Genomic DNA, 16,492 nt, shown 5'->3' on the forward strand with positions numbered 1-16,492 from the left:
GTTTCAGTGAACACAATAACAATATACTATATTAACACTATATACAATATATAATTTGACCCTCCCTTCTAGACTGTAAGCTCTAATGAGCAGGGCCCTCATGTTGTAAAGTGCTGCGCTATATACAGCTTGTATAATAATAATAATATAGTACCCAATTTTTTCGGTAATATAACGGTGTTGCACCAAGTATATAGATATCAAACGTCAAGTCTTAGACCCCGTTCACACTGCTAGCTCGGCCGTGTTAGTGGTAAAGCGCCGCTAGTTTTAGCAGTGCTTTTCGGCCGATAGTGGGGCGCTTTTAACCCCCGCTAGCGGCAGAGGAAAGGGTTAAAAGCGCCCGCAAAGCGCCGCTGCCGAAGTGCTTTGCAGGCGATTTCCTGAGCCCGGCCATTGATCTCAAAGACCACCCCAAAGACGTTGCCTGCAGGACTTTTTTTTTTGGTCCTGCAAGCGCACCGACCCAGTGTGAAAGCACCTCGGTGCTTTCACACTGGGGAGGCGTTTTATAGGCGCTTTACAGGCGCTATTTTTAGCCCTAAAGTGCCTGAAAAACGCCTGAAAGGGGTCGTAAAAGTGCGAATGGCTGTGGGATCACAAAAAAAAAAAATGGTAGCCAAAATCGCCCATAGGCTATGCTTTAAGGCCAAGGTCACACTTGTTAAAAATACTAACGCTGACAGTAATGCAAGCCAACATGTCCTCAGCATTAACGCCTGTTTATGACATATTTAGCATGCATTTAACTTGCATTAAAAAAACATGCCGCAGATGCCCACCAAGTGATTTTTTTTTCACCTCACTGATATTCCACCTTCTGCTTCACTGATATTTCACCTTTCACCTCACTGATATTTGAGTAACACTTGTCAAGCATGGCAAACACAACATAAACATACTGTAAACGCTACAGGCGCATTTATGGTGCATTACTAACCAGACATCCCAAGTCTCCCCGCAAGGTGCGGGAGTCTCCCGCATTTAATAGCAGGCTCCCGGACACCCGCGAGTGCCCTGCGATCTCCCAGCTGCAGGGCTGATCCTGGGCGGCAGTGGTGTCATCCATGTGTCCCCCTCCGTTCTCCTCCGGCCCTCTGTCCTCTTTCTCTGACCCTCCCTCATCCTCCTGCAGCAACAATACAAGAAAAAGAACCACTGCTCCAGGTGTATAAAGATAAGGCTGATTGGAGTATCTTGCAGAGTGCTATCCCCGGCCCGCCTCAATGGGAAACTTGGAAAGAAGAAAGAAATGGCTGCACATCCAGAACTTCCAATTGCCTTTTATTTTGTTTCACAAAGATAACACCAAAGACACCAAACTGTGGTCAGGTAGACGCGTTTCACACATACATCTTGTGCTTAATCATTACCTCTATCATTACCTACATTACGTCCCTCTGCAGCCTGCAGGAGAACAAAGGAGGGAAGCTGGCTGCAGGGGGACATGTCAGAATGGAGAATGGAAGAAGGGACTGATAAATATGTCATTTACCGGCCCCTTCCTTTTCTGAATTGGACACAGTGAGCTATCGCTCCTGTGTCCTGTAATAACTGAGCAGAGTAAACTGTGATTACTCTGCTTCAGTTTATGAATGGACGGGCGACTGTGTTTCCTGTCCATTCATCTTCAGTGCTAAGAAAGGGACTGGGGAATCTGTGTCCTCAGTCTTTTTCTCTGTCTCAAAGGGGAGATGTCAGGGGTCTGTTTAGACCCCTAATATCTCACCAAAGCCCCCCAACAGGGCTGATGAGAAAAAACTAAACAATAAATATTAAAAAATTTAATTATAATAAAAAAAAAAATTACTGACACTTCCCCTGCCCTATCAACACTGTCTACTGCCCCAACCCCCTGCCCCCAAAAAGCATTATGAAAAAAATTAAAAACAAATTAATTGTAAAAAAAATCAATACGTAAAAATAAAAAAAACTACTGACACCATCCACTGCCTTACTGACACCGTGCCACTGTCCACTGCCACATACTCCCCACCCCCTTCCCCAGAAGCACTGTGAAAAAGAATATTCAAAAAATGATTTAAAAAAAATAATAAACAGCAAAACTGTAAAAAATAATAAAAACAAAAAAACACTGACACCGTCCACTGCTCTCCTGACACTGTCCACTACCCCCCCTCCCCCACCCCCAATCATTGTGAAAAACAAAAAATACAAAAATAAATAGTAAAAATAAATTAAAAAATACAATTGTAAACAAATTAAAAAAAAAAATCTGACACTGTCCATTGCTCTACTGGCACTGTTCACTGCCCTACTGACACCATCCACTGCTCTACTGACAACGTCCACTGCTCTACTGACAACGTCCACTGGCCCCCCAAAAAACATTTTGAAAAAATAGAAATAATAAAAATGAAGTTGTAAAAAAATAAAAATAAAGAACTACTGACACTGTCCACTGCCCTACTGACACCATCCTGCACATACTACCCACCGCTGTACACTCCTCATCTGCACATTATACCCACCTACATACACTCTGTACTCCTCTTCTGCACATACTACCCACCTCCATACTCTCCATACTCCTCTCCTGCACATAGTACCCACCGCTGTACACTCCACATTCCTCTCTTGCACAAAATACCCACCACCTTACACTCCATACTCATCTTCTGTACATAATACCCACCATCGTACACGCCACACTCCTCTCCTGCACATAATACCCACCGCTGTACACTCCACACTCCTCTCCTGCATGTATAGTCAGATTATGTGGTATATGGTCACTGCACACATTACAGTCAGATTGCAGGCTTTCCTTTAGATCTACCAACAATTACATAATGCAAGAGCCCATCTGATTGGCTCCAAACCGATTGTAGAGTTTAGGTAGGTAGGTCCTCATATTACATAGATGTGGTTAATCTAAATTAGATTGCACAAAGATCAGATTTTTTTTTTTATTGTTTATTTATAGAAATGTTGTTAAACTTACAAAATGACATAATAAATAAAACATTTAAAAAATGAACTGTCACTTTTACATAGGAATGTTAAGTATCAAAGACATGGTATAATCAAATATTGATATGTTGTATCTTAGTGTCAGTTATAGGAATATATTATTCCATACAAATGTTCAAAGAGTGTAGCATCTAGGAATAACTGAAACAAGAAAAGGAAAAATAAAGGAAGAGAAATCAGCACCATGGGGTACAAAAACACAGCTATCACCAGAACTGAAACACACTTCCTATAAAGGACATTTGCCTAATGCCGCATACACACGACCGGACTTTCCGGCAGAAAAGGTCAGACGAAACCATTCCGTCAGACATTCCGATCCTGTGTGGGCTTCATCGGACCTTCTCTTTCGAAAATTCTGACGGACCTAGAAATAGAACATGTTTCAAATTTTTCCGACGGAGTCAGTTCCTATCGGGAAAATCGCTCGTCTGTATGCTAGTCCGACGGACCAAGAACGACGCAAGGGCAGCTATTGGCTACTGGTTATTAAACTTCCTTTTTCTAGTCCCGTCGTACGTCATCGCATTCTAAACGAACGGACTTTGGTGTGATCGTGTGTAGGCAAGTCCGTTTCAGCGAAACTCCTTCTCAACTCTGTCGGAAAGACCGTCGGAGTCTATTCTGATGGAGAGTCCGGTCGTGTGTACGCGGCATTAGGCATCGAATGAGATACCTTGGGACAATACTCCGAATTGTCCCATACTCTCCAAACTTTAGAAAATCGTGGTAACCAGCCATCAATCAATGCAGTCAAATGTTCCATCCTGCGTATGTCTGCCACTGTAGACAGAAATTGTGAAAAAGTAAGGGGGGGGGGGTAGACAGCCAACGCCTTCGATGCCAGTAAAATAAGACATTAACCTCCCTGCAGCCTTGGAGAGACCTGAAAAAGGAAGACCTAATAAATAATGTATGGGATTCAAGGGAATGGGGGTATTCAGTAGTTTTTGAACTAACAGAAGAACATTCCCAAAAAATATGGTAGTGGGTGCCTATAGCTTCATTTCATCTCCAATATTGCCTAGAAGCTTCTGGGTTACGAGCATGCAGAATATCTGGGGTCCTATACCAAAAAAGAAGAATCTTGGGCGGGGTCTCTCTCTTCACCACACATCGTGAAATTTTGGATGTGGACTTCCAAATTTTTCCCCAGTCTGCTAAGGATATAGGTTGTTGTAAAATATGAGATCATCTCCTCATGCAATTATGGCTAGATTCAGTTAGGGGGGTGGCTTCATGAAGAATTTTATAGATAGACAAAATTAATTGGGTTTCATATGGGCCTCTAGCACATAGTAATTCAGAATCCATGGGTTTGTCTAAAGATAAGGAGGGGATTTAGTAGAGAAAAGAGTAAAGAGTGTTTTAGGGATCTGATGTTTTGTTTGTAGGTCTGAAAAGGACAAAAATTCATGTCACTGGGTTTACAAGTTGACGTAATTGTAAAATTGTAAAACGAAACAACATATTGAACATTAGTAGCTTCAGGAGTGGAAGCAACGTTTGTTGTAGCTAATTAGTGGTCTCAGAGAACGGCATAACAATAATAATATCAACAGAAAAGGATACCTGTTTCGGATAAAAAAGAATCTTGGGTCGCTAAAGAGCTTCATGAGGGCGTGGCTGCTCTAGGGTGGTAGGAAAATGGAGGGGTCAGACAAGTTGGGCACTTTAAGGTTACCTTGGAAATTGGTGAGGTCTCGTTTAAGATACCAATCCGTAAAGCAAAATGGTTGCATGAGTTCCTGCAGTTCCTTATGGGTGAACGTGACCTCCATATATTTACGCCATCTCTCAAAAAGCTTGAAGTAGATCGAAAGTTCAGTACAATGGTGTCCAGCCTCTCCAGGTTGAAGAGTGATAATAGAGCCCGTTTCACTGCCGGTAGGTTGAGTGGTACTGATTTATTCCAATGGAACACGATCATCGTCCTGCAAACAACTAGGAGACTTATATGAGTCCATTGTGTAAACTTATCCTCAGATTTTGACGGCGTTCTCTATTTTCCAGATCTTCCTGCTGTAATTGGAGTTTGAGGGCGGCATTATCTTCCTCAAGGACATGTACATATTGAACAAGCTCAATCAAATTTGTTTTCCAATGTATCAGTACGTTCCCCCAGTTGGTCAATTTCCCCTCTAAATTCCTGTGCAATTTTTCCAACCTCTTTCTTGATATTGTGAATCAGATCTTGTAGTAGGGTATGCAGCTTTAAGTCTAGCACTGCCACTGTTACCATTGCAGCGGTTCTTGCAGCTGGGCTGTGTGGTCGCTGTGTGACATACCTTCAGGGGCTAGAAGAAGGTCGACAGGGTCCGGCAGGAACAGCTGGGCTACTCGAGGCCGGGGATTGCGGCCTGAGCAGGAAGCGCTCCATGAGCTGTGTAGGCCAGGACGGTGGCTGGAATATACCCTCAATATACGTGCTTTTGGAAGCCAATCTTGCCCATGGGATGCCCGAACACCTCCGACAGCGAGTGGTATTGCTCCCGAAGTTATGGGTGCTATTGTAGTGGTGCAGGAGCCGCGGACGAGGAGACGGGAACCAGAGCTAGGAACTCACGCGTTCGCCATCTTATGCCTCGTTTCCACTGAGCGGATCGGTTCGGGTCGGTACAGTTTGAATGGCCTAGAATGGTCCGGTCTATTCTGGTGAGCGTTTCCACTGCAATTTGGACCACAAGGGGCCATACAGGGTTTAGAAAAAATGCCTCAGCATAGCACAGCAGAGGGTTTTCTGTCAGCCAATCAGTGGAATGTATCGTAGCTCCGCCCTACCCGAACCATTCCATTTTCTATGGCCCCACATCTGAAGCAGGACCCTGAATGGAGCGGTACGGTTCGGTTGTATGGGCCGCTTTCATAATGAAAACACCCAAAATAGCATACCGTACCGAACCGATCCGCTCAGTGGAAACGAGGCATTACATGCTGCGCATCAGATTTTAATGTATATGGTACCCCCTGGGGAGATTCACCCTCTTTATTTATCCTGGTGACCATTATCGGGGAAACTGAACAAAACTTCCACATTTTGAGTGGTCACCAGAACAGGAATAGGGGGAAAATCTTTCAATGGGGACATTAGTTCTGGACATGACCAGAGATTCCCTTGCTTAGGAAGTGTTCCTCTCATGTCCTGTGTTGGCTATGAGACAGGAAATGAAAGAAAAATCTGCCCAATGGGACACAGGTGGCAAAAAAAACCTGGCAGGGGTGATAACCCTCCCTTACCCTATCCAAAATTAAAAATTGAACAAAAAGTTTTGCCTTTAGTTCTATTTTAAAACACAATCATCATTCACACGTTTTGCACGACCATTCAGTGTTTTCTCACATGAGTCACAAGAAGATGGGTGACTCACAGAAGAATCATTCATGGTAGATGTCTCAAGTTTCCAGTTTTGAAGCTGCATCTCTTTAAATGTCTGTCACTAGAAATATCCTGAATTTCCACATTGGAGAAGCTGGGTTATCAAATCTGGAGAATCGGGGAACATTCGGCGTGTGGGATGTGCCGGCGAGTGTTCCATAATCTATGCCTTATAAATTATACAAGTGTACCATGAAGACCCATGTCCCATTCACTCCAGGCAATTCTATCTGCGATTCCAAACCATGTGGCAATCGCTGCAAAATGTGCTACATGCGATTGGGTGCAATTCATTCTAAATACCCCCCCCCCCCCATGCAGTGTGATTTTGCCACAATTGTTGCACGACAGAATCACACAGCAATTGTGGCAAAACACACCTTTAAAAATCTCATGATGCTTGTCGTCCAAAAAGGAGCAGGAAGCTTCTTTTGGGCATCAAATGCGCATGGGGCAGCCCACTGAAATGAATGGGCTGCCCTAAGTGCGAAATGTGGAATCACATGAAAATTGCAAGCAGGAATGTAAGTTCCCACTATGCGAGGTGTCAATGGTGCAGCGCTTTCACGCTGCCCTGCTGCAGTTTGCCCACAGGGTAGGTGCAGCGCAGTGTACTATTCTATTCTATTCTGTTGTTTTTTTCTATACTACTCTGTTATTTTTTATTCTAATCTATTCTTTTCTATTCTATTCAAATTTGAATTGATTCTATTTGAATTTTGGGAAATGGTTATATTCTTTTTATTCTATTCTATTGTTTTTTTTTATTCAATTCTATTATAGTCTATTCTATTTTTTTTTTCTATTCTTTGATTTTCTATTTTGTTCTGTTTTACTCTATTATATTATGTTATTTTATTTTCTCTTATATTCTTTTTTATTCTATTATATTTTTCTATTCTATTCCTCTATTTTCTATTCTATTTTATTCTCTTTGGGAATTCAAAAACTATTCAAATTCAAAAACTATTCAAATACAATTCTAAATTGGTTTGAAAAATATTCAAATCGATTCGAATTCCATTCAAATTTTTTTCTTTATTTTGAAGGATTTGTTTAAATTTGGTTCTATTGTAATTCGGAAATTCGTATGTATTTAAGTTCGGAACAAAACCAAGTGCACGTGTCTACATATTACAAAGGTGCGCGCCAAACAGAAAAAGCACCAGAAATATATCCAAAACGCAAATGCGTTTTCAACACGTTTTTCAATTGAGCAGTGTGAAAGCAGGCTGTGTTCAGATCTATGCGACCTGCGTTCGGCAGTTAGGGCAGCACATTCATTTTAAATGGCTGCCTACCTGCAGTGGAAAAAAATAAATCTTTTCTTAATATTGTGCCGCATGGAACCGCATGGTGGCGGGTGTTTTTCTAAAGCATGAGGGTGCCGTTTAGGCTAGGTTCACCTATGTGCAATTATGCACATGTTCCCGGCGCACAGGCAAAACGCACTGCTATTTAGCAGATGCAAGGGAATGCCATAGATTCTTCATGGCACCCCCGCATATTGAAAACGCGCGTGTTTTTGCTAATGTAATGTCTGCTAACAGCAACGCGTTTCGAGTTCCCAACACACAATAGTATGAATCTCGCCTTACATGGCCATGAATAGATCAGAAATCGGAAAAAGAATGGATCTTGTAGAAAATGTTTTATTCTTCCTCATTTTGAACACTTTACAGTCAGTCACAGAGACTAATAGGGACACGGCTGCCAAAACTGGGACTGTGTATCTCGATATAAGAATCAGAGGAACACAAGGGGGCGGGCTGTTTCCTGGGCAACGCTTATGCTGGGTGGAGCGAGCTGTCAGGGGAGCGGAAGTGACGTGTCAGACGCGGAAGTTTTGGACTAGCTGGTCATGGAGTCAGATGCTTGCAAGGTGAGTTGGGTGATTGCGGAGGATAGCGGGTCCAGCGATCGGGGCCGGGAGGGCGGTGTGTGCTGTGTGACGGTATGTGATTCTGAGACGATCGGTGGATTTTAGAACGAGAGCCTGTTGTAGTGAGGAGAAGGAGGAGGAGGCGCAGTGCTGCCACTAGGGGGAGCTGTAGAGGCCTGGAGCTGGCCGGTGTTGTAGTGATGATCAGGTGATCGGCGGTCTTGTGATTCCTCCACAGTTATGTATATACAGGGGGGGGGGGGGGGAGGGGAGAATCTCCATGTATCTGGGATGGATTATTCCCCCTGTGTCACCATGAGGACCACAGAGAGCGATGGAGCCCCCCAATCCCAGGGATTGTCTCCTCTACTACAGCACACCATACAATCCGCAGACACCATACAATCTGAGTGTACAATAAAAATACAATGTACAATCCCTATACAACATCAACTGTACAATCACCATACCATCTGGTCATACACTATCAGTACACCATACAATCTGATTGTACAATCTCTATACATCATACAATCTGCAGACACCATACAATCTGGTCATACACTCTACATACATCAAACAATCGGATTGTACAATCTGCAGACACCATACAATCTGAGTGTACAATAGAAATACAATGTACAATCCCTATACATCATCAACTGTACAATCTGATTGTACAATCACCATACTATCCATACAATCTGATTGTACAATCTGCAGACACCATACAATCTGATTGTACAATCACCATACTATCCATACAATCTGATTGTACAATCTGCAGACACCATACAATCTGATTGTACAATCTGGTCATACAATCTAATTGTAAAATAGAAATACAATGTACAATCTCTGTACAACATCAACGGTACAATCACCATACCACCTGGTCATACACTATCCATACACCATACAATCGGATTGTATGGTGTATAGAGATTGCACAATCGGATTGTATGTTTTATGGATCGTGTATGACCAGATGGTATGGTGATTGTACCGTTTGATGTTGTATAGGGATTGTACATTGTATTTCTATTGTACAATCAGATTGTATGATGTATAGAGATTGTACAATCAGATTGTATGGTGTATAAATAGTGTATGAACAGATTGTATGGTGATTGTATAATCAGATTGTATGATGTATGGAGAGTGTATGACCAGATTGTACAATCAGATTGTATGGTGTATAGAGATTGCACAATCTGATGATACAATCTAGTCATACACTCTCCATACAACATACAATCTGATTATACAATCACCATACAATCTGATTGTACAATCTCCTTTAGCTTTACCAAAACGATGTAATATGTGGGGACACCTAGACAATCCATTCAATTAGCATCCAATCAGTCAGGCTCTTGTACTACATAGATGATTGTAGATCTAAAGGAGATTGTATAGTGTATGGTCGGCCTTAGATGTTATCAAAACCATGTAATATGTGGACCGACCTAAACTACCCGACTACTATCTATTAGATGATCAGACCGGCCCTTGCACTACATCATTGTTGGTACATATAAAGGAGATTGTTGAAAACAGATTGTATGGTGACCATACACTATACAATGTGATTGTGCGATCTGCTTTAGATCTACCATTAGCTATGTAGTACAGGGGTCTGTCTGATTGGATACAGATTGGACGGGTTGTTTAGATCTGTCCTTTTTGGGGATGATATCGGGTTTGATGTGAACCTGGAAGGAAACCGTCACTCCCACCCACTGCCAGCCAACCAACCAACCAACCAGCTGCCACATGACATTCCCCGCCCCCCTGCTGCTGGATGTAAACAAAGGGGCGGGATGCTTGTGACATCATTCAGCTGATATGGCCGTAGATTGGAAACCTGTACAGATCAATGACAGGAGGCGGGCTCTGTACATGGACATGTGACATAGGGAGGGGCCTGAGACACAGACACACCTCACTGTCTGAATGAGGCCCAAAGGGGATTATTAGAAACTAGAAAAGGTACAATTTCTGGGGAAATTGTGAAAGTGTTCTTGCCTCTACAACTGGAGTGGGCGGAGTAACTGGGTGGGGTGGAGTGGCTTGAGTAACTGTGAAAAGTGTTAAAAAGCTTAATATTTTAAAAAGTATAAATAGTAGTAAAAAAGTTCCATCATTCGCTGAAAGAGCTGAACATTTTTTTCAAAAGTAATTTTTTTTTTCAAAAATGAATTTTTTTTAATCAAAAATGATTTTTTTTTCTTCAAAAATGATTTTTTTTTCAAAAGTAATTTTTTTTTTCAAAGGTAATTTTTTTTTTCAAAAATGAATTTTTTTTATTTCAAAAATAATTTTTTTTTCGAAATTATTTTTTTTAAAGTAATTTTTTTTTTCAAAAATATTTTTTTTTTTTCAAAAATATTTTTTTTTTTCAAATATATTTTTTTTTCAAAATAATTTTTTTTTTAAAAGAAATTTTTTTTTCAAAAATAATTTTTTTTTTTTCAAAAATATTTTTTTTTTTCAAAAATTATTTTTTTACTTTTTTCAAAAATTTTTTTTTTTTTCAAAAATATTTTTTTTTTTACATGGGGCGGTCATAATGTTTTGGCTGATCATGGGGCGGTCATAATGTTTTGGCTGATCATGGGGTTGTCAGCTTTTGTCACTTCCCACTCTAGTTTTGAACATTTCGCCATTCATTCCTATGGGACCAATTTCGCCGCAAAAACGTCATTTCGTGGACCATTCGGCAAAACATTCCACAAAGTAATAACACACCAATCGGGAACAATCCGCTCGTTTCGGTATATTACTTGTCTCTGTAGTGTGAAAACTGTGGGAGGAGTCTACAAGCATTATCAAGTCTAGCAGATGAAGTCACATGCATTTGGAGTGTCTCAGCATCTTGTGTTTACAACCACTGTTTCCTAGCAACGCTCATGCCCTGTTTATGCTTCCCAAATACTGCTTCATCAAAACTGCCCCATCAGAATTACCCCATCAAAACTGCCCCATCATATTCCTCTATTATAAATCAGTACATGGTGTGTCTGTCCCCTCCCCCGGGCTCTGTAATCAGAGCTGAGATGCTCCAGCCACCTTCCCCCCCTGTTTATAACAGAAGCTTTGGTAACCATGGCAACAAAACAAACACTAACAGTACACTCTGATTAATGGCTAAAATTTCCTGAAATGACCTCTAAACAAATGGCCGTATTTTAAAAACTATAAATCCTACAGCGAAGATCTTTATATTGTGAGAATCACAAGACCCAGACCTAGATTTTGATGTATAGTATGTCTCTGAAATATTAAAAATGAAGGCACAGTCGCAGTTTAGAAATTGCCCTTCAAATTTGGAGGGGGCTAGAGTGTAGTTTCAATGAATGTCAATGGACGGCGTGAGTTGCAAACAAATGGTCATATTGTGAAAACTATCAGGACTATGGCTTAGCCGTGGACATGTTTAGTGGCAGCAGGGATAGCTGAACGTTTTGATATAAGATTTGTGTAGGTGGGCTTGAAAATGAGGGAGTGGCGGCAGTTTAGAAATCATGTTCTGATTTTCCAGCTTTTGTCATCTCCCACTCTAGTTTCCCCATTCATTCCTATGGGACCAATTTCGCCGCAAAAACGACGATATTTCGTGAACCATTCGGCGAAACGTTCCACAAAGTAATAGCACACCATTCGGGAACAATCCGCACGTTTCGGTATATTACTTGTCTATGTAGTGTAAAAACTGTGGGAGGAGTTAGGGTGGTAAATTTGGCTATAATAATAAGAATAATATATATGTGAGATAACAGTAAGTGGTCTTGCTATGCAAGAACACTTAATAAACACAAAACATGTTCTGGCCTCCTTCATCCCATCAGGAGAAGAGCAGCAGAAAAGCTTCACCTAAGGCTGGCTTCACAGCAGAGCGACTGGACAGACTTCCCGGCCGCAGCCAATCACATGTCCCTGTGATCAGGAGATCCACACTGAGTCCTGGTGGTGTACGGTCCTGATCAGCCATGTGAATGAGGCATTTAAAGCAAAATTAAACCCAAAGAAAAACATTTATTATATTGCATCCTAGCAAATCTTAGATGTGGTGGCTGCAGTCGTTTTTCTTTTTTAGGCTTTCTTTCTTCTCTTTTTTTCATCTGGTGATCCAGCCAGTAAGTCTGTTGTTTTTTACAGCACAAGCTCTCCAGCAGAATATATCAGTTTACATGGATGATAAACCACTTAACACTACTGACAGGGGTGAATAAAATAATCCGCTTTTATTTATTCATGTAAAACGTTTATCCTAAAAGGAAACAAGTGTTGCTGTAACTGATTAGAAAGTGTGAGCTGGAGTTTGGTTTCCATTTGTTAGTGTATTTAAATCTGCTAGTCCTTCTAACAATCCCCCCCCCCCCGGACCGACAATGCTGCTGTCCAATGGCGTGTCCCCCTGTGCTCCTTCATCCAGAGTGTAGGCACTCTAATACAGGCCTGTTATAAAAAAGATATGGAAACTGCACAAAATTGTGCTCAAAATTAAGTAAAGCTGCAAAACACAAAAAGAAGATATCCCTTCTAATATCCAAAATATAAATTGCCTGTGTTGTGCTAAAAACAATAAACCAGCAAATAATGATATCAATGAAATAAATACATAATTAAATAAAGTATTCTTGTAGTGTAAATATCGTGACTGAATATTAAAACCAATAATGTCCAAGAAGGTTCTCCAAACCAGAGAAAGTCCAAAACAAATACAATTCTTCCTTCTTCCAAGAGAATATCCGTTTCCAGATCGGCCTTTTCTGGGACTTTTTTTGTTTACATGTAACAATCAGTATTTTTTTCTAGAAATTTCTTAGAACCCCCCAAACATTATATGTTTTGTAAAGCCGAGATCCTGAATAAATTGGGGGGTTTTGCAATTTTTTATGTCACACGATATTTGTGCAGCAGTTTGGTGTTTCAAACGCTATTTTTAATTTTTTTTTTTTGTAAAATACACTTTTTAACTACGTAACGGCTGCGCTATAGCCGAATGACGGCCACAGCGCGGCTCGATAACTCTGGGAGGGCGTACATTGATGTCCCCCAGAATCTTGGTCCCCCTGGGGCGCGCACCCAGGAACATCATATGACGTTGTCCCAGAACGAGATCCGCACCGCCCCGCCATTATTTGACGGTGGGCAGGCGGCAAGTAGTTAAAGTGGTTGTATACCCACAAAAAAAAAAAAAACGCTGCAAGACAAAGGCATAATGAGCTAGTATGCATCGCAGATGATCGCCGATGATGTCGGCACATGCTGATACAGGAGATATCTCCTAAACTGTGCAAGTTTAGGAGAAATTCACGGTACTTACAGGTAAGACTTATTATAGGATCACCTGTAGGTAAAAGTGGTGTGTAAGGGTTTACAATCACTTTAAAAGCAGTCAAAACACCATGATCAGTGTTTTTGAATGCTTTTGGTTTTTGAAAATGGTGCCGTTGACATCCGGGTAAACTGGAAGTGATGTCAGGTCATCTCTTCCAGGCTACCATAGCCGAGAGTCAATCAAAGCCGAACTGGGCTTTGTACGATCAACTAGCGGAAGCGCCGGCTGGTCGCTCAGGTCTCCCAGTCGGACGAGAAAGCCGCGGAGGGGGGCGGGCTTGTAAAGGCAATCCGGCAGGTAGTTAGCCGCTAGGATTGCTTTTACAAGAGCCCTAAAAAACAGAGGCATCACCTGGTACCACTCTAAATAAAGGGTACCAGGTGATTCATCCAGCTGCAGGCATCGTCCTACTATAACCACTTGAGGTCCAGTGATGTACTGGTAGGTCACTGGTCAGCAAGTGGATATAGAAAGTGTCAGCAGTATCCACCTTCACCAGGAATGATATAGATGCGGATTTACCAGACCATAATGACCCCCTTTTTCAGAGTGGTCAATGAAGGCTCAACCAGTATACGCCAGCATATCCCAAGGGTATCCATCTGAATAATGTATCAAATAAGCTCCTCCAGTTTCCCAAAATCTCAGATTCATGTGAAAATAAGCATACAGACACTCCTCATAGTGTAAATAACCGCCAACTATACTTGTTTAGTTAAAATTGCACTTACACATATAAAAAAAAAAAACAATGTGTATTAGAAGTAAAATTAACCAGCCGGCGAATAGCATGTACTTCTGTTTGTTTCTGATACGTGATGACGTCAATGGGAGGCTTCAGCTGACGCGTTTCATCACCAAAAGAACATCTTTTGGGCTGTGTGTGGAGGTGTGGTACTGGCCAGATCACCAGGTGAAACAGAGAGGGGAAAAAACCTAGAGAAATTAAAATGGGTGCAGCGACCACATCTAATGATTGGTAAGCTGCAGTATATTCGATTCTTGGTTTTGGGTTTAATACCGCTTTAATGCATACAATTAATTCGGTAAATAATATTGTGGCTTTAGAAGCACTTTAAGCTGCAATGACAGTGAATGGGACTGTTTACATGCTGTGGTTGCAATGGTTTACTTTATGGCCACAGCAAAAATGATCGCTTCCTCTTTTCTAGCCTCTCTTACCCGTCTTATCTCTTAGAAACCTTTTGAAATATTTTTTTTTTTTTTTTTTGGGCTTTACTAAATCCATTACATTGGTGGTGAGAGGGAAGAATGCCCCTTACATTGGTAATCGGTGGGAAGAATACTCCTTACATTGGTGATCAGTGGGAAGAATGCTCCTTACATTGGTGATCAGTGGGAAGAATGCTCCTTACATTGGTCATCAGTGGGAAGAATTCTCCTTACATTGGTGGTCAGAGGGAAGAATTCTCCTTACATTGGTGGTCAGAGGGAAGAATGTTCCTGTCAGAAACCATGAATCAGACTGAGACAGAATTACAGTTAAATCACACTTGTTTAATAATAATAATAAAAAAAAGGTAAACAGAGTTAATGTAGTCAAAACATAGCCAGATTTCAGGAACCGGAACGGATAGTCAGACAAGCCAAAACACCAGGGAGCCAGAGATAAGCATAGTAGAACAGCAAGCAGAATCTGGAGCCAGAAGGAATGTCAGCCAAGCAAGTCTTTAACAGGAACACAGGAGAGTGTCTCTAGAGCAGTGTTTCTCAACTCCAGTCCTCAAGGCGCCCCAACAGGTCATGTTTTCAGGATTTCCCTCAGATGAATCGGCTGTGGTAATTACTAAGGAAGTGAAACTGATAAAATCACCTGTGCAAGATAATGGAAATCCTGAAAACATGACCTGTTGGGGCGCCTTGAGGACTGGAGTTGAGAAACACTGCTCTAGAGATGTGACCAAGGAGAAAGCAGAGATCATCTGGACTGGACGGCTTAAGTAGGCAGGACTGACGAGCAGGATCATCAACAGGTGAGTCACTGTGGAGAGATAGGAGCTGGGAATTAGCCGACAGCTAAACGGTCAGCTTTGAGAAGGAAGGGCTGAGCCCAGCCCAGACAGTCCCTTACATTGGTGGTCAGTGGGAAGAATGCTCCTTACATTGGTGGTCAGTGGGAAGAATGTTCCTTACATTGGTGATCAGTGAGAAGAATGTTCCTTACATTGGTGATCAGTGAGAAGAATGTTCCTTACATTGGTGATCAGTGGAAAGAATGCTCCTTGCATTGGTGGTCAGTGGGACGAATGCTCCTTACATTGGTGGTCAGAATGCCACACTATCAATCAGCCACAAATCCAGGAACTGCTGGCAACCTCTAAGGAACCCAAGGCTTTCCACAGATCTCTGGTTGAGAATGGTGGATTTCTGGTGTTATTACCTAAATATTATCAGCCACTTAGATTCTGTGGATTTAGCCATGGTTCACACCAGTGCAGCTTTGAAATTGCGCTACTTTAGCAGATCAATGATCTGGATCTCTAAATTTCATTGCAGTTTGCAACTTTTTCATTTAACAGAAGTTTATGCAAGTCACAATGAAATCCCCAAAAAGTAGTGCAGGAACCTTTTTGAAAGCTGCTCGACTTGAGTTGCAACAATTTGAATAGTTCCATTGCTGGCAATGGGGTGCGACTTGTCATGCTATTTTTGAACTGTCAAATCACATGACAAATTACACCAGTGTGAACCAGGGCTTAGAAACACATCAAATTGGAAACGTAAAAGTCCTACATTACTGTGACTGGTCTGTCCACTTTCTCTAGTGGACCCCACCATGTTGTTCTTTGTAGTCACCTAGAAATCTGCTTTAGCCATTCAAACAGCACAAGTCATCTGTGCAATCTATTTTTTTTTTTTTGTGGATAACAAA

At 41.6% G+C, this 16,492-nt stretch overlaps 1 protein-coding gene across 3 annotated transcripts in view; it reads left to right on the forward strand.

Moving 5' to 3' along the window:
- TBC1D17 (TBC1 domain family member 17) overlaps positions 1-16,492 on the forward strand; it is a 149,770-nt gene that overhangs the window by 1,004 nt on the left and 132,274 nt on the right. Inside the window, exon 1 of one of the 3 annotated variants that reach the window (XM_073602202.1) lies at positions 8,148-8,252. The exons of the other annotated variants lie outside the window; for them this stretch is intronic. Coding sequence (XP_073458303.1) covers positions 8,232-8,252 — 21 coding nt within the window. The 5' untranslated portion in view covers positions 8,148-8,231. Of the gene's footprint in view, positions 1-8,147; positions 8,253-16,492 lie in introns of those variants that run through there. 3 annotated transcript variants of the gene reach the window in all.

This window comes from Aquarana catesbeiana, linkage group LG10, assembly GCF_042186555.1.
Source record: "Aquarana catesbeiana isolate 2022-GZ linkage group LG10, ASM4218655v1, whole genome shotgun sequence".
NCBI lineage: Eukaryota > Metazoa > Chordata > Amphibia > Anura > Ranidae > Aquarana > Aquarana catesbeiana.